The sequence below is a fragment of the Synchiropus splendidus genome, chromosome 11 (genome assembly GCF_027744825.2).
Source record: "Synchiropus splendidus isolate RoL2022-P1 chromosome 11, RoL_Sspl_1.0, whole genome shotgun sequence".
NCBI classification, from domain to species: domain Eukaryota; kingdom Metazoa; phylum Chordata; class Actinopteri; order Syngnathiformes; family Callionymidae; genus Synchiropus; species Synchiropus splendidus.
In genome coordinates this window covers 16,049,207-16,070,604 of record NC_071344.1, presented here as the reverse complement: position 1 = coordinate 16,070,604, position 21,398 = coordinate 16,049,207, and the positions used below count along the sequence as shown (strand labels likewise).

Below are 21,398 nucleotides of genomic sequence, written 5' to 3'. Positions count from 1 at the left end.
ACTCCGGGCGGCCGGGTCTGGACCTCTGTCGTATTGTCTGCACTCACCTGCCGTTGTGTTGGTAGAAGTCCTCCTCGAAGTCGCGGATGGTCTTCCTCAGCTTCTTCTTCTCGGCCCGAGCCTTCCACAGCTGCTCCAGCAGCTCCGGCCTGAAACGACCCACAGCACGTGTGTGAAATCATCAGTGTGCGCCAGCGCGCGAGCGCGTCTCTCTCACATGGACGAAGCGTTGGAGCTGGACAGCCGCAGGTCCATGGCCAGCTTCCCAGACCCCTCTTCCACGGGGCCTCCGCAGCGGGTCTGACCATCAGCCTGGTTCTTCAGGGTCAGGGGCTCGACGGCCATGATGACCTCAGAGCCCTGCATCTCTCCGCCGCTGCTGCTCTCCCCCTCCTCCTCCTCATCCTCGTAATCCTCCTCCTCCTCCCGCTCTTCCTCCCTCTGCTCCACCTTCTTCTCCTCTTCCTCCTCCTCCTTGATCTCCTCCCAGAAGTGGGCCGTCTCCCCCTCGATGATGGGCTGCAGGGTTTGGCTCCGCCTCTTGCTGGATGGCGACACCTGCGAGGGACACGTGTGGGTGATGCGGGCCGCGGCATGGTCGGGCGGGGCGGGGGGGTCGCCGTCCTACCGTCACCGGCGCAATGCTGACTCTGGTGAGCATCTGCTTGACCAGTCGGTAGCGCTCGTACAGAGGCTTCACCACCAGACGCTCCTCGCGGGTCACCTGCAAGAGACGCGGCCGTCAGCGGGAGCTGGGTCAGGGTCAGGGTCAGGGTCAGGTGAACTTACCGGGCGGCCGTGCAGGCCCTCGTAGTGCAGCAAGTTCTTCTGGAGGACCGTCTTCTCGCAGGACAGCTGCTCCTTGGTCATCTTCTGCAGGGAGCAGAGGAGGTCAGCGAGCCGCTGCAGGCGGAGCCACCGCACCGCCTCTCACCTTCACGTCTTCTGGCCAGCCGTCCTCCTGCCTCTTCCCTTTCACCCGCTGCTGGATCAGCTCCAGAGTCTCCTCCCTGGTGGGCCGCGGCTCCCTGGCCTCGCCCGCTGCGCCGTGGTCCAGCGTGGAGCCGAAGCTCTTGGGCAGCGTGTTGCTTCGAGGGCGAGTCAGGGGGCCGAACTCGCTCTCGGCGCGGTGCTTGGCGTCTGCCGGGGTGACGACAGAAGAAGGGGTGAAAAACGGGAACGAAGGTGGCGGAGGGTGAAGACATGCAGGAGCGAGTGGCCGGCAGCTCAACGAGGACCAGCTCGGAAAACACAAACCCACACGACACTCAGAGCTCATGTTCGGGCCCAACGTATGCTCCTGGGATGGGCACGTTCCAACATGGCAAGCTCAGGATTATGCAGCAGACAGCGCCATCTAGTGGCCTCTGAAAATGAACTCTCATGAGGGCATCACCAGTGACGTGTCACCTTCAGATCAAATGAATCCGTTCACGGTGACGTGTCACTGAAGCGAGTGTGTAACAGTGTCTTTGTGACGCTAACATTACAAACATGAATAAGCGGAAGCAGGAATGGTGCAGGGCCCAGAACTGAAAGCAAAAGTCGAGATAATCCCCGTCACTACAGTCTGTGGTGAGCGAGTCCCTGAATCGGCCTCGCCGATCAAGAGTCGGACTATTAAACACAAACACCTGCCGACGGTGACATGGCGAGGTCAGGAACACTTTGTTCACAAGTGTTTTGGGACTCACAACACAATTACAGTTGATATTTATTTGCACTGAATTAGTTTCTGTTCGCAGCAAGTGTTGCTATGATTTACTGGCTCAGTGATCGACAGTGAAGAGGGCGGAGCATGTGCAGAGAAGAAGTATGTGACTCCAGTTCTATGAGTACATGTGAAGCCCTCCAGCTGTTCGCCCAGCTGCGGCCAATTCATCTGATCCAAGACTAATTCTGGTGAAACTACTACTACTACTACTAATAATAATATTTCAATCAGTCACATTATTGACAGTTTCCAGATCTTTTATAAGCATTATATTTTAAAAAACTAGACAGAACCAAAGTCTGTCCGACTGGTCCGTCAGCACTTTGAATGGCGGGTGTTGCGGCATCACCACGGCGCGTCTCTCGAGTCATTTACACCTCGCTCCAGACCAGATGCCAACAGGTGAAAGTTGAGTTGACGGTGTCGCGCGACAGCAGGTTGAGCTACAAATGAAGTGGACGCAGGACGCGGCGGTGAGACGCCGCCGTCTGGCCGGGACAGAAACATGCCGTCGGAACAAGACAACACCACAACACTGCTCACGACGGCACCTGACGAAGACGTGGTTCTGGCTACTTACTGAGTGTTTGGTACTTACTGAGGAGTCTAGAGGTCGGGCCTGAGTGGGGGTGGGCTGGGGGGGTGACTGCGTAATGAGAGGGCGGGCAGACAGAGGAGGGGGCGGAGGGGGAGGGGGAGTGGTGGCGTCTGTGTGAGTGGAGCAAAGCCTGGTGCCTCAGCGAGCTTCTGGGGAAAAGGTGGTGCTGGCGTCCTGCGCGGCCCGTCAGCCAATCACATCGAGGGAGAGCAGAGGAGGAGAGCGGTTTCTCACGTTATTCTGGTTCTGGACTTTTTAACTTTGAACAGAGTGAAAGTGTTTCGGCTGCCGTGACGGTCGCCTCGCATGGGAGGGGGGGGGGTCCAGAGTCGGGCTCCGTCTGATGACGGCACGGGCGGGGCTGCTGAGCTGCACTCACACAGCGGCTGGTTCCGAGACCGCTGGCGATGGACAGGCTCAAATTTAGATCGGATCTGGAGTCTGGGCATCTGGAAGCTAAACTTGGGTCTCCAACAACATACCAATGTGTGCAGCCCGTCCACTGTGCCTCATTATACGGAGCCCCCCTCCACCGGGGATGAATGTTGGGGTCACAAGAAACCAGCACACTGGAGGATGGGGGTCATGATGTGGACGTCATGTCCGCTCCAAGCGTGTGGGTGTTGGACCAGCACAGGTGAGGTAAGGTGGAGCTGCTCAGCATGGGTCACGATGCGAGCACACACACACACGCACAGCTGACCACCTCCAGGGGTCCTACCTTTAATCTGCCTCCGGATCTTGGTGAGGTCGGTCATCCACTTGAGAACTTTGGGGTTAGCTGCCTTGTCTCCATGAGAGGGCTGGAACAAAAGAGAGACGGGTGTCAGTCCAGCCAGGAACCTGACAGAGGTTGGCCAGCGTCTCAGCTTCACCTTGTAGTTCCTCTCCTTCTCAAACTGCTCCTCAAACTGCTTGATCTTCTTCTTCAGGTGCTGGAGCTTCTTGGTGAGCTGGTGGGTCATCGAATCCCCTCGGAAGGTTTCCTTGGAGCCGAACGATGCTCGCCGCGGCCTGAAGGGGGCAGGAGACATTTATCCTGACAGGTCCCATAATTCACTGAAGCTCTTCTACCATTTGAAAGTTTATATTCCTGCTCTGTTGCACTGAACCAGCCTGGTCCTGCTGGCATCAGAGCAGCGCAGCAGGGCGATGATCGATATGATGATACCTCTGAGTTTTTGTGGGTGACGTGGCGTCTGGATCTTGCTGGAGGAAGCGTTGGGCGGCGTGCGCTCCGAAGTCAAGGAAGCGCCTGGCGAGGAGGTGAGGGTGGGAGCGGGACGACGAAGGTGACACTGCCTGTCCTGCCTCCTCTGCGTCCTCCTCTGCGTCCTCCTCCAGGGGCAGCAGAGGGAGGGGCACCATGCGGCCAGCCAGCGGGGAGAGCTGAGCCTCACCGCTCTCGCTCTCGTCCTGCCAGGATTTAAACGCTGGGACCGGATCTGGACAGAACCCGAGACACAGCTCAGTACAAGGTCGCCTGCTGCCACAGAAGCTGAAACCCAAGGTCAGCCGTTTCACTGTTAGTCTGCAAACTCAAGTTGGGACAAAGAGAATCGAAGACATAAGGAAAGCTCCTCGCCAGTGAGTGCAGGAACTCAAAGAGTGAAGATGGTTAAAGTCTGCCGTGTCTCACACATGCAAGTGCGGGTCAGCTGGACAGAGGCACTTCACATCAGAACCAAAGGGGGCGATGAAGGTGGCGGAGCGAGCGCTGGGAGGATGAGTAAGAACTTACCTGTCCCTTCCTTCTGCAGGTGCATGGATGAGAAGTCTATGGGGGGGACGTTGAGATGAGAGGAAGAGGAGGCTTTGGGATGGAGGGACAGAGGATGGACGACAGACACAGCAGAGGAGACCAGCAATGAGAGTGGTCCGTCACAAACTTCGCATCCGTCCACACAACCAGGCAGAGAAGCACTGGATGAAAGTCTGTCGCCATGGTTACATATTCCATTTCTTTTATCAAATCACTTTCTGAATTAAACAGAAGCTGCACTCGTTTGGGTGAATGGAGATGAGAACCAACTCGCTTGTAGTTGGGCAGAGGGGACACGTACCTTCCCACTGGTGGTCGGGGAATAGCTGGAGACGGGGGGCGTGGCTACTGTTGGAGGGACATGAAGACTCCAGGTTCCTGTTGGCTTGGCTGGTGTTGGCGTTTTGGTCCCACCCGCATGAATCCTGGACGATTTGGGAGGACAAACATGGAAAAAAATAAAACACGACCCACAACATGAATCTGCCGTCACGGTTCAACTGATTCGAATTTTACTGGAAAGATTGGAAAGAAAGTTCTCACGCTCTGCCCTCTGGTGCGTTCAGGTACGCCAGAATTCTTTGTGGCAGGTTTAACCAACAAATATTAGCTCAAGTTTGTTCACACAAAATTAAACAGGATTAAGTTGAATATTAACCAGGATTAATAAAAATGGCAGCACAAAAACTAACTCTCCAAAAACTGTCCAAAGTTCAGACAGTTTTCAGTGACACTGACGGACAGATGAGCTAGAACCATGGTGAGTGACTCGACAGTGATGGATGTGAACTCACGTAGCTCATGGTTTCAGATTGCTCCATGATGTCGCAGGCTTGACTGTCGTGCCTGAGAAAAGAAGAGGGAGAATTCAGCGTGGAGATTCCTTCAGCACCTGGGTGTCCATTGCCTCCTCACCCGGCAGTGTTAGTGTCGGAGTCCAGGTCCATCCCAGAACCCTCCTCTGGGGCAGCGCCGGAGTCTGCCGACCTCTGAAGGGAGCGAGAGTTGATCAGATGAAAGAGAAACCTAACTCGCCATTTGGACATGTGACTCAGGTTGTTTCACTTCCTGTGTACATAATCGCTGGTTTTCTCAGCGTTTCACTTAGAATCATGGGGAAAAGGAAAATGTTTTGGAGCCATTAAGATTGCACAACTCACTTCTGGGTCTTTTTGCTGCGTGAGCTGGTCAGACAGTGATAACTGGGCTGGGTCTCCCCGGCGGTCTGCTAGGTCCCCATGGTTACCCTGCTCTTCTGACACACTGGAATGGAGAAGGACAAAACAGAAGTTTGAAAAGTAGTTTTGAATTTCACATCAAAGGGGAAGTGGAGACGGGGCATTTGGCCTGTGAAACCCTTACAATAAGAGCTTCAACTGTTGCAGTGCATTATGGTACGAGGGTGCTTTCCACCAGCCAGCCATTGACAAATACAGTCTTACGACAGAATACATTATGAAATGTTATTTAGCGGATGCTTTAACACAGTGGTGGAAAAAGTTTTCAGATGTGTGTGTCATGGCGGGAGCACTAAATATTCATGTGATGGTTTTTCAGGGTTTCTGCTCGAATGAGGGCCGCCATGCCTCCAGATGAATGATCCCTTACCTATTCAAACAAAGTGCAGATATCATGGAAGTGGACAGGACTATTGGTGGTTTTCAGTGTGTTTTTACAGAAAAATCCCAAAGGAAGCACCATCATAACTAAGTGACCGGCAGAACTAATGCTGCACATCCAGCTGGTCACATGATGACACTGCTGGGGGGAGAGAGGTCTCATAATCCAAACTTTTCCCCACTACTACAGAGTGGAAGTATAATGGCACAAGTTACTTCACTGGGATTCAAACCCATGACTTCCCGCTCAGAATTATGTCACACAGTGAGCTAACCAGCCGCTACAGTACGACATGACTGCTTGTTAAGGTGAGAGCTGTGAGGGAAGCTGTTGTAATGGTATTATTTTATGTTACTTCCTTTAGTAAATCTGCCACTGCAGCATGAAGGTGACCTTTATAAGCAGTGGAAAAACATCAGGCCTGTCTGATGTTTGATGCGTGTCTTTGGAGTCACAAACCCTGAAATAGAAGGGGGTTCACACCAGACACAAGTGACCCGGGACAGCTGCTCTAATAAACAGCCATGTTTTTGAGGTCGCGGCTGTCAACGTGTTAACCAGTGACCCGACACGGGCGCGTCGTGTGGCCCGAGAGAAGCATGCATCTAATGAAGTTGTGACATAGCTACGCAGATGCTCACTCTCGGCTTTCGATGTTGCTCTGCTCGTGGTTGATTGAGGTCTTCAGCTCGTAGAAGTGATTCTCCACTGCTGCGCGGATGGTGCGTTCGATGATCCTGCAGAAAAACATTCATCACCTGCTCACATTCATTCCAAACCTTCTCTCCAGTTTCATCACATCATGGCTTCCACTGGGATTAAAATATCTCCTCAATAATCTTCAAGTGCAGTCAGAAATATAATAAATGAAAGAAAATAATGGAAAACAGTGAGTGGTAAGGAACAGGAACCAATCTTGTTGGCCAAAATGTTGGGGTTTTTTTTAAGTAAATCATCACAATCTAGAGATAATCTAAGATGCGTGTGAACGGCTCAATGTTGAGGCTGAAGGTATATGATGCAACAAAGCGCATGAGCTCACTGTCGTCTCCATGGAAATGTGCGACACAACAGTCTGAACCGTCACACTTTTAGGCTATAATCACTTTTCACAGCTCATGAGAGGCCTCAGATGAGCTCCTATAAAAGGCAACATCAGACGCTGCGCTTTCACCTCTGCACAGCCGACGTGCACCGCTGACTCAACCAGGCTTTAATAATAGCTGCGATGAAGCCAAGTTCTCCGTGGACCAGCCTATTTTAATGAACCGTAGATGGTGACGTTCCACACCAGGAACTTGACTACTCACTCTTCTGGTTCATATCCTCACTGAATTTAGAATAAACTGATGCACATGGCTTCATCATCAGACACACTTCAGTTTGGTTCTGAGGAGTCTCACTGAGAAGCGGAACACAGCTCTCTATCGGGAGCAACCATTAAGAGTTACGGTGATTAAGGGATGCGAAGAGGAGAGTGCAGGCGAGGTGGAATAACGAAGTCAAGAGTAAAACAGGCCAGACGGGAGTCACTCAGACTGGTCTTCACATGACCAATGGTTTGAAATAAAAGGACAAGGTTGGGATGAAACTCTTATGCAACATGTTTGTGCGCACGACGGTTCATAACTTCGACATGAGGTTCGCTCTGCAGCTCTGAGCCTGAGAATGTTGTTTCTCATGTCAAGGCTCCGGGACACAGAGTTGTGTCAACGTGTAAAACCGCAGACGATTGATTCGGTTCGCCGCGTCAGACGGGTGAAGGTCATGTGATGTCACTGACGCCATGTTTTCATGGCGCCGTGCTTCTGTGCTGCTCTCATCGCTAGAAACATTCTCACAACTTTTCACGAGCTCAACTCTTTTGACTTTAAACATTTTTTTAACTCTCCTGATGAAATACTGCCTCAATCCCCTGTGTGTGCCTGTGCGTGTGTGTGTGTGTGTGTGTGTGTGTGTGTGTGTGTGTGTGTGTGTGTGTGTGTGTGTGTGTGTGTGTGTGTGTGTGTACTTACTCAGCAGGGTCGGCCGGCAGCATGGATATGGGGGAGAGGTGGGAGCTGCGGAGACAAGGAGAGAGAAGGACAGCGCAGTTAGAACACCACAAACTCTATCTACACCACCAACCTCGGGTGGATGTCTTTGGGCAGCAAGGGTCACGACAGGAAGATGGCAGGAGAACACACACAAACGTGTGGCGCCACAGTAGGTGGGAGGATTATTATTTAGGCTACAGAGCAGATAGAACTTTGTGATGGAGGTCATGTTTGTTCCTACAGTGTGTGTGTGTGCGTGCGCTGACTTTGTTGATTCATCCATCAGTGGTTGTTCTCATAAATACTGACAAGCATTCAAGGACTTGGGTGTTTATGTAACACAGGACACGCCAGACTACACTTCAGACATTTGTGCGTCTCAGATACGGCCGTCGATCCCGTCTCCAATTAAGACACAGCAGCTGAGCTTACGCAACAAAGTTGTGGCCCGGTTTCGCTTCTCAGCTTTCACCAACACCAACTCAGGTTGTTCAATCATGGCCACCATTCAAATCCAGGCCTCGGCGTTGAAAGTGATACGACAGACAGAAATCGAAACGTCCCCAAGATTTTACTCTTTTGGCTGAATAGTTTTTTATTCCTTATGATTGTTCTTTAAAAATGTTTCTTTCATTTCGTGAGGTGTTTAGGACGGAGTCACTGCCCATTGCAAAGTGATGGGGGACAACAAAGTTAAAGCTGGTTCAGAAAATGAAATACAAACTGGTCCTCACATCTATGAGACTGAAACCAACCAATTTCAGCTCGATTTACTGTTTCTTCTGCTGTAAGAAATAAATGTGTGTCTATTCTGTCTTGAGTTTGTTTGGTCTTGCTCTCTGTATGCTCGGGACCTGGTCTTGACTTGGCCTCAGGTCAGGTGGTCTCCACTACAACACTCTCGACTCCTCACATTTAGGGTCAGTTCTCTCTCAAATCTAGTTCCAAAATCAAACGTGAGAACAAGAACCTCCACTCCTGCTTCGAGCTCAGCGACTGTCACGTTCAAGCTCAGATAAGGTCTGACAGAAGACCTTCCTGCTGCGCTGACCCCTGGAGGACAGCGATTGTTATCATCAAGAAAATGTAGCAGATCGCCCTCAGGAGACGTGGAGTCATGTTAGGGAAAAAACAAAGCCAAGATACCATCTGTATCTGATCATACACTGGGTTTATCAGGAGAACATGAACTGAGAGTTGCTTGGGGGTCATCTAGTGTCTCAGAGGCCGCAAATTATCTTCTCTATCTGCGTTAAAAGAGCAGTGAGGGGGCAATAAACACCTCTAGGTGGCAGCAATATTGTCAACTCTCAGTGTAACAAGCCAGAACAGAGGCCACTTTATACATATAAGATGGAACTGGCTGAATCTGTTCATGCTAGTTTGGTATCATCCCTCACAATTGAAATGGAGTGAAGTATTTTGGGAGTCATTTTTTAAACTTTCAACACAAGGTAATGGCAGCACCATGAGCTGTCAGAAACTTAAACATGTCTGTTACATCTAACAATTACAAATCTGAGCCACGACCTCCATGACGGCTGTAACAGCTGTAACATTGCCTCCAGACAGCGGCTGCATGTGACAGTGAAGCACGTCCAGGTCTGGCCACAACTGAAGCGAATGATTTTCTTGTGCTATCAGCAGCTTCCTCACAGACAGTGCGAGCGAAAATCAAGAGCATCTCTTGAGCTCAGTCTGCCTAAGAGCTGATTGAAGATACTTCTGTAGACGTTTCACAACAGAGACGAGTTAAAGATTATCACTCTCCTTCTGTTGTCAGCATCTGTGTTGCTTCCTGACTGGAAGACAAACGGCTGCCTCTGTCCAGCGAGCACACCCACACGCAGCAGGAAAGCTTACCTATTTCAGACCAAGACTCTCTGCGGTTGCCACAACATTTCCCACACACAAAGCTGTTTTATAAACAGTAGAAAAGTTACATCCACACACATGTAAACCATCAACACAGAGAGATGAGGGCTTGGATCGTATTCCTGCAGCACAACTAAAGTAGGTGTGTTAAAAGTGCACACACACTGACTCAGCCTGAGTGACCAGTGGAGTCAGTCAAGTTGGTCTGACCAGGTGAGAACCAAAGGTCGAGGTCTGAGGCTTTAAGTGCCACTGATTTTCATGCTTTTATGCATCCCTTTACCAAGAACAGGCTTTAATTTATCAGCACCTTAAGCATGAAATCCATCTGGGGGAATGAGACAAATCTATTTTTGAAGGTGTCAGCGCACTGGTGCAGCGGGACCAATGGAGGGTCACATTCAAAGCGAGCAAAATCGCAGTATCGGGGGTCCTGGTCATTCTATAGGAAACATGTGAGACGGTTTCCTTGCGTTTGACACTGACTTCCAGGGGACAATCATTACAGCAAAGTACAATTTGGACTGAAACACAGCGCTACAAAACCAACACTGGCAATGAGACCAACTTTCCTACAGAGAAAAAGTGCTGAGACATTCTTCACCAGCTTTCAGTTTCTACTTACATTGCATAACATCACATCAGAAATCAAGCGATAATACCACGACCCACTTCTCCTCATTGTTCTGACTGTGAAAAGAACCCGACTTTCTCTTCCCTTCTCCCTTTTCATCAAGACAAAGAGGCAGTGACACAATCGCACTCGCCGTGCAGGTTAAAACCAACGCACCAAGGACTCACACATCCTTCACCCTGATGTCATTCATTTGTCTTCCGCTCTTCCACAGCACATCCTTCACCACAACAGCCGACATGCCTGCGTTCATTCCCTCATGCTTCCATTCAGTCAGAGATGAGTTGCGTAACGGTGATGTTTACCTCTGCAGCAGAATTTCACAGGCCATTCTCATCTTCCCTGCTGTGAATTGATGCAACTTAGTTCAGCCCTGTTTGTTGTGGAGTCCGGTCTCAGACTAGAGATTCTGGATGTGATCTTCGGACTGCGCTCTCCTCTCCCAACTAAATCAGCTTTTATTATTTCCTGCTGAGAAGGTTACTACCCAAATCCTGCACAGCCGTGTTTCTTCCTCCTTGCTGTGATCCGCCTGACACATCTCCTACAGGATCACACCCTGGCTTCCCTAGTCCCTCTCTGGGTCCAGTATCTTCCCAGTTCAGCGCTGCTCAGCATCAGCCGGTCTGGCCGGGTCGGCTCTGCAGGGGAGGGATCCTAGTCCAAGCCTGCACTCCTCCAAAAGTGCTGCAGTAAACATCCAGCACTCGGCTCAAATCAAGGAGTTTCCAATGTAACCAGGCAACAGCCCGGGGAGGACCAATGAGAGGGGAGGGGCTGAGTCTGGGAGCCAATCACACGCAGGCAGACACTTTCATAAACCAGTCATTAGAAAAAAAAAAGTGGGAGGGGGTATAATTATTATAATTCTCATTAATAACAGCAGCTGCACAGAAGTTACTGGACTTTTCTCTTCTGTTGTGTAACTTACGTCTCTCAAAGGAAGAAGTCACGCTGCAGCTCATGTTGGTTTGGATTTGCTTTTTATATTGTGGCAATAAATCACGTCATTTTTCTGTACTTATGAGATCACTTTCTTTTCACGCATATTAAACTAAATCCAACTTAGCTAAGACTAATATGGATGCTTTAAATGAAGTACTCAGACCAGGTGAAAGCGCGGCCCGAGGGCCACATGCGGCACCTTTGACTGCATTTGTGCGGCCCAGCAGAGTTATTATTAGAAATATTGCTTGAAGTTTATGTTCAAATATTAAATAATCCCTGTGGTGAAAAGTTTTCATACCTTCTTACTTTGATAGAATAATTTTCCCTTTTTCTTTCCCTACATTTACTTTATAGTCAATATTTAGTTACCTGTATCACAACCAGCCTTGCCTTTCTTCAACACCCCAAATTTTGTTGAGTATTTCTTGTTTCGCTAAATAAATTACGACCAAAAACTGGATAAAATATCGACCTGGTGCACAGTTCTTTCATGAAGACAAAACAAATCATTCATATATTTATGGTATTATAATTTGAATAACCTTTTAGTTGAGCTAATTTTCACACCATTTTAAGTTTTTGTGTACTTTCCATCTGTTTGGTTCAACGTCCTCACACTGAGGTCATGTGACGGCTTTAAAGATAAGAGAAGTTTGGAGATAAACGCTTACACCAGGAATGATGCATCTGATTGACTAAACAAGTGAAAAGTAGCAACACAAGCTGCAGGGTTTGGTCTAATACACTTCAAACACTACCTGAAACAGCTCAGAAAATAAACAACAACCCAAAAATAAAGATTGCGAAATGAAATGTCCAAACAACTGATAGGATCATATCTGAGTAAATTAAATCCATTTATCTATTTTGCTTGTGTGAAAAACAAACAAGACCACTGACAGGAAAGTAGGCAATGCTTTGATCACAGGGAGCATTTTCACTTGAGAAATACATTTAAAACAAATATAAAAACATGTAAAAAAAAAAAAAATCAAATTAGACAATTTCCATGGCTAGTGAACCCATGTTCCTGTGTCTGAACTCAGTTCTTAAATAAAATGCAGACATCCCCAACCTGAATGCTCAGTTATCATGCCACAATATTTGCAGTATCAGCCACTTTATCCAAAGTGCTGAATCATCTCCTTGTTTCTCAAGTAAAACCACACAATGAGTGGGGAGAAGCCACATTATATCTTTGTGAAGTTCATCACAAATGATTCGGTGTTGTTGCTGGTCACATTACAAAACGTCTTTGAGAGATGCAAAACGAAATGTTTCCCTGGAAAACACTAATAATGAATATTAAGATAGGTTAAGTACTGACAACGACAAATGATAGTAGTGTTGCACTCTCGAGAGGCAGGAATATTAGATAACCAAACTGTTATTTAACTAATACGGCGCCTCATTTAGGGGAATCGGTTTGGCTTCGGCTTGTTTTTGTTCAGTGACCGGCAAAAAAATCCCTTTCCCCTAGTGACCGGCAAAAAAATCCCCTTTGAGTCTGGATGTTGAGGCGGTTTGTGTCAGACACAACTCTAGGATGTGTTTTCACCGTGAGTGCTTCTTGGAACCACCAGGAGGTAAGTGGTACAAGGACTGTGGGTGAGAAGAGATAAAGCACGGCACCAAGACGTGCTATCAGTTCAGACCATGTATCACATTACTCATTGTTCTCCAACTAAAGGGGACGATAAGTGTTGTGGATGACAATGAACGTACGCACAGATATAGGAACTTATGCAACACCAGAGTCAGGTGACGTCCCCAAAACATTTCATACATGATTTCAATATCAACTTATGTTTTGTGAAACTGTTTTTTTTTTCCTATGATAAGGAATCGTGTGGTAACTGGGTCAAACACTGAGGACATAACCTGAACCTGCCAACACACGGTCTGACCTATATATCCAACACACATCTATGTATAGATGGCAGAACACACGGGTCCCAGACACGAAGGATGCAGAGCAGGAGACGGCTTGGATGGCAGAGATTCAGTCGCTGACTTGTCTCTGGCGTCATGCCACGCTAACAGGCAACAGCACACTCAACTCCCTGCACGTTCACAATAGCGCTTCACATAAAGTGAAACTAATAAGTGTCACAACACATGACTTGAGTTTTACAACTTTCCTGATCAACTTCACTGACCTGACTTTTCCCTTCCTCCTTCAATCACGAGACAACAACTTTAACTCCAATAAATAGTCGGAAGTGTTGTGTTTTTTTCAATCATCAAGTTAATATTTCATCCAAATTATTGGTCACATGCATTTTATTTCTGTTATCTAATCTAAAACCCTAAAATCTCAAATCTGAGCCGCTTTATTTCTCCCTCACTGACCTACGCCGTTCCAACCAGCGCTTCTCGCTCTCCCTTATATCACTGCCAAATTTCATCCTGCAAGCCACGGCAGGATATTTGATTAGACTGATGAGGAGGAAAGCAGCCGGACAGCAAAATCAAGTTATAAAAAGAGAGAGAGGCGGTGAGAGGAACAGGAGACAGAAAGCAGGAATTATATATAGAGTGGAAGCCGTCAGCAAGTACGACGTGTGAGCATGTGAAGCAGACAAGGACTATTACTGGACCACCGCAGTATTCACAATTTAGTACAGCAAAACTGATAAAAAAAAATAAGAATAAATAAGATATTATCTTTGGTTGGTTCTAAAAACAACCTTTCATCAGGTCAATTCCATTTTTCCCTTTAAAACTCTGACCCTTCAACCGATTGTTAAAGCCTGTGATCAGGTTCGGAACCTTCAAACCATGCATCAGGGAGCCTTGCTAAATATAGAGATGCAAGCGAGATTCATGTATTGTAAATCTTACAGCCTTCATTAAATGGTTTTGGGAAACAGGCAGTGGAATCCAGGGCCAACAAATGCAGCGGTAATCCCTCAGACTAGACACTGAGCTCAGACACTGCGGTGTGAATGGTGGCAGCGGGCCAGCAGCAGCTATCGTGGACTTAATACCAACTAAAGCGACCACATGAAACTTGAGGATGAAGTAGGTCTCAGTCCCAAAGACCTGCTGCACTGACTACACACATAAATCTCCCCGTATTGCCACACAAACAACTTAAACTGCAAGCAGTTTCCAATAGGACTTAAAGTCTAGCACAGTCTTAACTCTCCTAAGAGCTGTCACAACAGCAATAAAACTATTGTTTTCTTCACTACACTTTTCTGATCTGCGTGTTCCATTAGATAATCGAAGGTGGACCTAAATATAACTAGCTGAAGAAGAGACAATGGCAGGAAGCTCTTCTACAAACATGTTCCACACGCTCTCTAGGTGACTTCCTGCAGCTGCTTGTGTGCCACCCAGTAATCAACTTAAGGAGATCACCGGATCAGAAGACACAGAGAAGAACTCCATGTTCCAGCAGGGGGGATTGAACTCGGGTGCAAATCTCTGTATGATGTTTCTGACAAGTAGTGGTGCTGCGGTGTCGACTTCTGTTTTGAGTCGCTGAGCAAACAGAATAAAGTCAATAGTAGAGTATTGCGAAGCGCAACTAGCTGAGCATGTGACTGACTTCGCTGAGGCTAATTTTAGCCCGCACATACTGTGTTGACAAAGAACTTTCTCAGCTCTCACCTAGAGGCAGGGGTTTCTTCTGATGGTGTCTGTTGTGGTGAGTCGGAGGAGGTTGCGCACTCGTCCCCCTCATCCTGTGGCAGATCTTCACACTCGGCTTCACACTTGTCGTCATCCAGCAGCTCCGTGATCTGCGCAAACAATTCAAAGGGCACCAAAGTCAGCTGCTGTTTGGGCTTAAAAACACAGGAGGGGACAGTTCATGTTTCGTTCCAGTCTGAATTTCAGTGTTTTTTCGCTCAACAAGGAAACAAACCATACAATACACAACTTAATTTATTAGTATAAAGTACAAAATTTCGTAATATAGCTAAATCATGCACTGGAAAATGAATTTATAAATATATACAAATGTCATGAGAGAATTTAATATAAATACAATGTCAAGTATAAAGAGAAATCAACAGATGCAATATTTCAACAAAGGCAATTGTTTTCTCATTCCAAAAAAGGTGACGCTAATGTTTTGCCACCCTTCCCGAAAGACTCTTGTTTCGGTGACCTTAACAATGAGGAAGTTTGGAGTCGTCAAAAGATATGGCAGAAGATAAGGTTCCATCCATGCGTGTTCATATGCCGGACAGCAACACGATTTTCATAACACATCTAAATATAGAGGAACGCTAGCCTTGCAAAATGTTCCTGAAAGGGCAGATGAAAGCAACTACTGTAGTACGCACTTAAGGTGATTTATAGATATTTTTCCTGCTGTGTATGAATGATTTTTTTTTCTCCGTGGTTACCGTCTCATAATTCAGGTCAGTCATCACACACGGAAACAGCATGTACTCAACACCTGAAAGAAACATGTGGTTGAGCCAGTTTGGCGGAGAGACCTCGATTGTGGTTCAACGGTACGTGACAAAGTGATACACATCTCAGTCTGTCATTCGTTGTCTCCCTTTGCTACCTGATGGTTCTGCTCGGCTTGCTTCTGCTGCTCTGACTGGAGTGTCACTATGGCAACACCTTTGTGTCGGTGGCTCTGATTGGCTACGGAAACATTTTTTGCATGGTCACATGGAGACTTGAAGGGATGAGTCAGAAGATGCACTACTGCCTGCATACAGGTTCTCTGTGGAGATCACATGGGACTATCGTGTATACTGTTATCACTCTAGCAACCTACTTCCTTTTAAATAAAAATGATTTCATCTTGGACATCGGTCTTGCACTAAAATCAAGAGCCTAAGTCATCTATTAAAGCATGCTTGGAAATAATGGGAAATGTTGCAAGGAATATGCAGAGGGATCTGGACAAACCAGCTGTAAAACCAGTGGATCTGACAATCGCAAATAAGTTGGGTTGAGCAGCAAGAAAGCAAATTTAAGTGGACCAGACAAATTGGAAATAAAAACGACTTATAATATCGAGTTAGAAGCGAGAAGCAAAACATTTGAATTGATGCTAAAGCACCAAAAACTTCTTGAGACCTGAGAAGCAAAAACAGGTATGTTTCAATAATAACAATACAGACTAAAGACACATAAAAAGTGAACTGAGATAAGTTTCACCCATCTAGCGCACAAACTGTAACAGTTAACTGGTCACTGATGTGTAAAAAAACACCAAACGCTTGGTTGTGTAAACGTTTTCTAGCGTCTATTCATTAAATGAAGCTGTTGATATGATGGGTTATGAGTGGAGAGCAGCGCTGCATTAGATCGATGTTCATCCAAAGCGTCAGAAGGTTGTGCTGAGTTACAAGAAAGCTACAGTGGTGACGCAAGAATACCAGCGGATAAACGCTGCTTATTAATGAGCTGAGAAGGAAGTGCCGCGGGTTCAAATATTATCCTGCCTTGAAGTCTGTGGCAGATTTTAATCGCATTAGCGGAGTTACTAAGTGTTTCCGTCAGCATACCACAAGCGCTGCTGTGCCCTTGCTGGACATGGGTTCAACGTCCCTTCTGAAGGACTGGGGAGTGCGGGTGTATTTCAGTGGGTGAAGACCCAGGCAGACAAATGCGCTGGAACAAAAGGTCTTAACCTTGGCCTGAATTCAGCCGCATCAAGAAAGGGGATTTAACATCCAGCTCCACTGACATCATCGGTTAAACTTTTCAGCCAACGCCGGCCAGATCAGGAGAAAGTCAGAAGCGAGTTTGCGAAACATTTCATGGTCTTGCACAGCAGCTCTTTGTTTCCTGTCGCACCGACTAAAAAGTCATCAGCACAGTCGACACAAGGCACCAATTATTACCCAGTGCCAGCAGAGTATTTCCTCTTTGAAGGTTGTTAAGCTGCCTGGGAAAGAGCTTTGTTGTACTTGTGTGTTGCACAAATACAACAGTGGTATTTAACTGCAGCACATACTTAAGTCATAACATCACAGGCATCAGAACTTGGACAATAAATGAGTCAGAAGCGGCTGCCCAGGTTGAGAGCTGGTACCAAAATGAAGCTGGATTTAAGTCGGAGTGGTGTGTTCGGACAGGAGGCTGAAAGTTTACTGGTATAAAGCCTCATTAACCCTGGTAAACTATTCCAGAAAAGAGCTCTCTTTATGATTTCCCTGCTGATCCTAACATGATTCATACAACACGCGACAGTATATTCTGACGGTTAAACTCAGTCCTCAGTGAGAGAAACCAACGTTAGCATTTTAAAACGAGACAACAGGCCCTAAACTGCGATGACATCCGTCTGACGGCATCAAGTAATCGGAGGTTACTGACTCATGACTTGACAAATCTGCAGTTCTTGGACCTCTTCAGGAAGTCGGCACTTAAAAACACAAAAATAAAAGTAAATAAACCAATATATTGCCTGTGGCAATGCGACGTGTCGAAATACAGTGAGTTTAGATTTGTGGATATACAAATGTGAGCTTATTAAGAAATGCTTTTGGAGAGAAAACAGGCGAGTATCCCAGGCAAAAAAGGAAGCACCCATCTTCAATATATATAGGGTCAGACATTATAAAGTCACAAGAAAAACAAAAAAACAAATCTTAATGTAACCTGAACAGTGGTGACACAGGAACTGACAGTTAACAAAACATAAAAACAAAGTGGAAAAGGTGAAAAAGAGAGGCAGTGAAACAAATAAAAACGACAAAAGAATCGAAGCTACAAGATCAACACAAGAGCGGAGAGCCGACGAAAGATGAGGAGAATGTAACTTCAAAATAAGAGCTGAGAAACCACAGTCAAGAAAGAAATATCAACGCTTCTCATATGAGAAAGCTGAGTGGGAGACGGACTCCAGGAAGTGGTCTGGTTTTGTTATTTGCACACAGACATCATAAAGTGGGCCACTCCTCCTGCTGAGGAGCTACTGTTCATTCTCTATAATGACACTGAAAGCCATTACCGAAACCTCATTAGACTGTAATAGAGTAATGAACAGTGAAACAATTACACCTTCAGTGACTTTAGCATCAATTCTCTCACCACGTTTCACCTACTTCTCACGCTTGCACTACACCTTTGGCCAAGCGTGGTGCAGCACCAGTTTCAACTGCAAGCTAGCACAGACAAAAAAGTGACAGTTGCATTGTATATCAACATTAATTGCATTATTTACAATGTTGTCGAACAGTTTTCCTCCAAATTTTATCTAGTTCACTTTAATACAGCTGATTTTAAATGGTAAACTGAATAAAGAGGAACAATGAAGGTTGAAAGGCTCTTTTTGTCGTGCTACAGGTCTGAATTTTCACACATCGCATCCTGACCAATAAATCCAGCAGCTGCTGTATTGTCTGAACAGCAGAATAAGACCAGCACCGTGTTGAGATGCGGATGAACAAGAACAAGGATGTAACACGCTGCTGCGTCCTGGTGGCTTGATTACACAGTAAAAACAAGTGTTGATATCGGCAGCTTGACATCGCAGAATAAAGGCCTCGATCCCTTGTCTGTGATCAGCAAACTTGAGCTCTGTGGAGTCATCGTGGTGAGCACATCAAACACACAGATGCCTATGCACTAGCTTCAGTCTCACGAGTTTCACTTCCTCCTTTTCAAGACATCATTGTTGGGACGTTCTCCCATGACATTGTTTCAAGATAATTTGATTTGGTTTTGCGTCTGTGTCCCAGAACTTGCCGTCAATATTCAGAAATGGATCCCCAACATTTAAAGAAGAACCTGATCTCATGCTAACAGGAATTTCCTCAGAGAGTTACTCTCTTCAGTGGAACTGATTCCAGTCATCTTAGTTGATATTGCACACAACGTCCGGCAAGTGATGGAGGGAATCTCCTTCATTCACTCTGCTCTATAGGTGATTTGAAAATATATTGGCCTAACTTCGAACATCGATTTGCATCATTCATGAGTCCACAATTTGCATCCTCTTTGAGTATGTCACCTTGTTGGCATTGTCCTCATCACAGACCTCGTGCTGGTTTTAGTAACATGGCTTAACCGGCTGTAAGCGGCATATGCACTTTGTGCATATGTGTGAGTGGGATAATCCTCCATGACTGAGACTTGCTCGAGCCACAGAGGTGTGGGCTCCATCATTACATAAGCAGCAGTGTCTTTTTATAAGCCTCCGCTCTCTTGACTTCAATCCCTCCATTACTTTCTGTGTAGAACTCACATTGCGTGTGGTACTCTGTCCCTGCACACTACTAGTTCCGACTCTTACATAAGTGACATAGATCTGAGCGCAGATGTTTTGATTGTGCAGCCCACAGTCTCTCTATATATCACTCTTTTGCACTCTTCTGTTTGTTCCGTTTCCTCGACTTCATACTCCCACGTCTGTCTAGAAGTGCTGTACAAAACCGGGAAAATAAACTAGTAAAAGATGACGAATGACTTTCAAATGTGACAAATGTCGAGATTTATATTATATTTGACGCCAGTAAGGGAAGAATCGGTGTTTCCCCGCTGATAAGATTAGGGTAGTTAAGTAGCACTGTACCCATTTTGCAAACCCTGAAACCAATGTCACATATGAGAAAGAAATTAAAGGACTGAACGTAGCATCTACACTGTACAGCAGGGTGCCAAACTTCTGTACTCTATAACTTCAGTCCTATATTGGTTAACAATAACCAATATGAGCCAAGAAATGAGCCAAGAGTGACTAAAACACATCTTATATCGCAGTTTGTGACATTTAAACAACAGCCAATTCTTTATCGTTGCCATCAGCCGTTAAATGTTAAAAGGAAAAAGCAAGATAGCGATCACGACGTGTGGGCTAATTGCTGTCTTGGTGTGCCATTTAAAAACACAATGCAATCTCTCCCCTGTGAGGTAAAACGTTTGCAATGTTATTGTCCGCGGAGTTGGCACCATGGTTCATTTTACGTTGCTTGGCAACAGGGGAAAAGTTTTGACTTAACGCGTACAAATCTGAGCGGGTGGTGGAAGCATTAAGCATCTGGACAAAGGAGCCAATCAGCAGACTTCCTACCTCCAAATAACAAAGGCAGGTCTCGTTCTCAGACAGGAAATGGATCTTATTATGGCCCTAGTAGGAGGAACTTTGGATGCAGAAGAGTGAAGCGGTCAATACCTGTTCATTGATGGAGCTGTAGTCGTTGGTGGTGGAAACGTCATCGTCCTCCGAGTCAAACAGGCCATCCTGGTTGTCCAACAGCTCAGCCAGAACTCGGCTGACAGACTCCTGGTCCCAAAGGTCTTCTCCTTCAGTTGACAGACTGCGGTAGCAAGAAAGGACAAGTGTGTTACAAGGAAGGTCAGAGTGAGCAAGCAACTGTCAACTTAGGGGAAAACATGGTTCTCCATCTGTTTATCTGATCACACTGGAACAATGACTGAGATTATTCATGAACACCGGTCTTACTGGAAGATGTCAGGTCCAAAGACGGCGGCCAGCGCCCCAATGTTCCAACTCTCTTGCTGAAGCGAAGCTACGCTGGACAGGAAGCGGCAGAGGAACCGCAGAAGACCGTAGTTGAGCGGGGGAAGCTGCTGCAGCAGGTATTTCAAGTTTCTGCAGAAGTCCTCTTCATTGTTGAAGTCTGGGAATGTCAAAGATGAAGGTGAGTTCTACGGTAATTACCCCCAAAGCATAACAAGTCACTTTTATTGCCTAAATTACAACCGTCATGTTACAACATAACGATTTAGTCTGAGTCCTGAATACACATTAGAGGAAGAAGGAAGTTTATGTGGACTTCCTTAAGTATAAATAGCTCACTGTAAACGTTTCTTCTTGTAAGCAGTAGATCTTATCGCTTGCCAGATTTACAAGAGAATTATTGTTATGGTGCAATAAATATGCAGTTGGGCAAAGGCGGTTTACTGTTTTGGCAGGTGTGCAAAAAACATCTTAGTTTCTTTGTTGAGGAAAAAAACTACATAAAAGATGTTTTTAATAAATATAAAAAATATATACAAGTAAATAATTATCATTACAGCATTATGGATATTATGAGGTAAAATAAGGTGAATCCTCTAAACAGGTCAACCTAACCTTTCATGGCATACATTTAATCTAAAAAAGCAGCAAGACAGAGAGGAAGCTGATTATCTACCTTAACAAAACAGAAGAGGACTGTGAAAATTGTTAAGATTGCAAAATTGTGGTGTTTCCACCAGCATAGCTTTCAAATATTGTAGTTTCAATTTTGCTGAAAAGAAACTCATCACTTGATTTCTGAACT

At 46.3% G+C, this 21,398-nt stretch overlaps 1 protein-coding gene across 4 annotated transcripts in view; it reads right to left on the bottom strand.

The window, feature by feature from the left end:
- fam13b (family with sequence similarity 13 member B) overlaps positions 1-21,398 on the bottom strand; it is a 36,018-nt gene that overhangs the window by 1,496 nt on the left and 13,124 nt on the right. For 2 of the 4 annotated variants that reach the window (XM_053878285.1, XM_053878288.1), the window contains 19 exons: positions 20,576-20,753; positions 20,285-20,429; positions 14,806-14,936; positions 7,710-7,754; positions 6,336-6,431; positions 5,235-5,337; positions 4,990-5,063; positions 4,869-4,920; positions 4,376-4,499; positions 4,054-4,125; positions 3,484-3,757; positions 3,188-3,326; positions 3,034-3,115; positions 2,313-2,486; positions 935-1,140; positions 790-873; positions 629-724; positions 218-558; positions 48-149 (listed from right to left, as the gene is read on the bottom strand). In XM_053878285.1, coding sequence (XP_053734260.1) covers positions 48-149; positions 218-558; positions 629-724; positions 790-873; positions 935-1,140; positions 2,313-2,486; positions 3,034-3,115; positions 3,188-3,326; positions 3,484-3,757; positions 4,054-4,125; positions 4,376-4,499; positions 4,869-4,920; positions 4,990-5,063; positions 5,235-5,337; positions 6,336-6,431; positions 7,710-7,754; positions 14,806-14,936; positions 20,285-20,429; positions 20,576-20,753 — 2,518 coding nt within the window. The remainder of the gene's footprint in view (positions 1-47; positions 150-217; positions 559-628; positions 725-789; positions 874-934; positions 1,141-2,312; positions 2,487-3,033; positions 3,116-3,187; positions 3,327-3,483; positions 3,758-4,053; positions 4,126-4,375; positions 4,500-4,868; positions 4,921-4,989; positions 5,064-5,234; positions 5,338-6,335; positions 6,432-7,709; positions 7,755-14,805; positions 14,937-20,284; positions 20,430-20,575; positions 20,754-21,398) is intronic. The other 2 variants (XM_053878286.1, XM_053878287.1) reach the window with 2 other exon arrangements.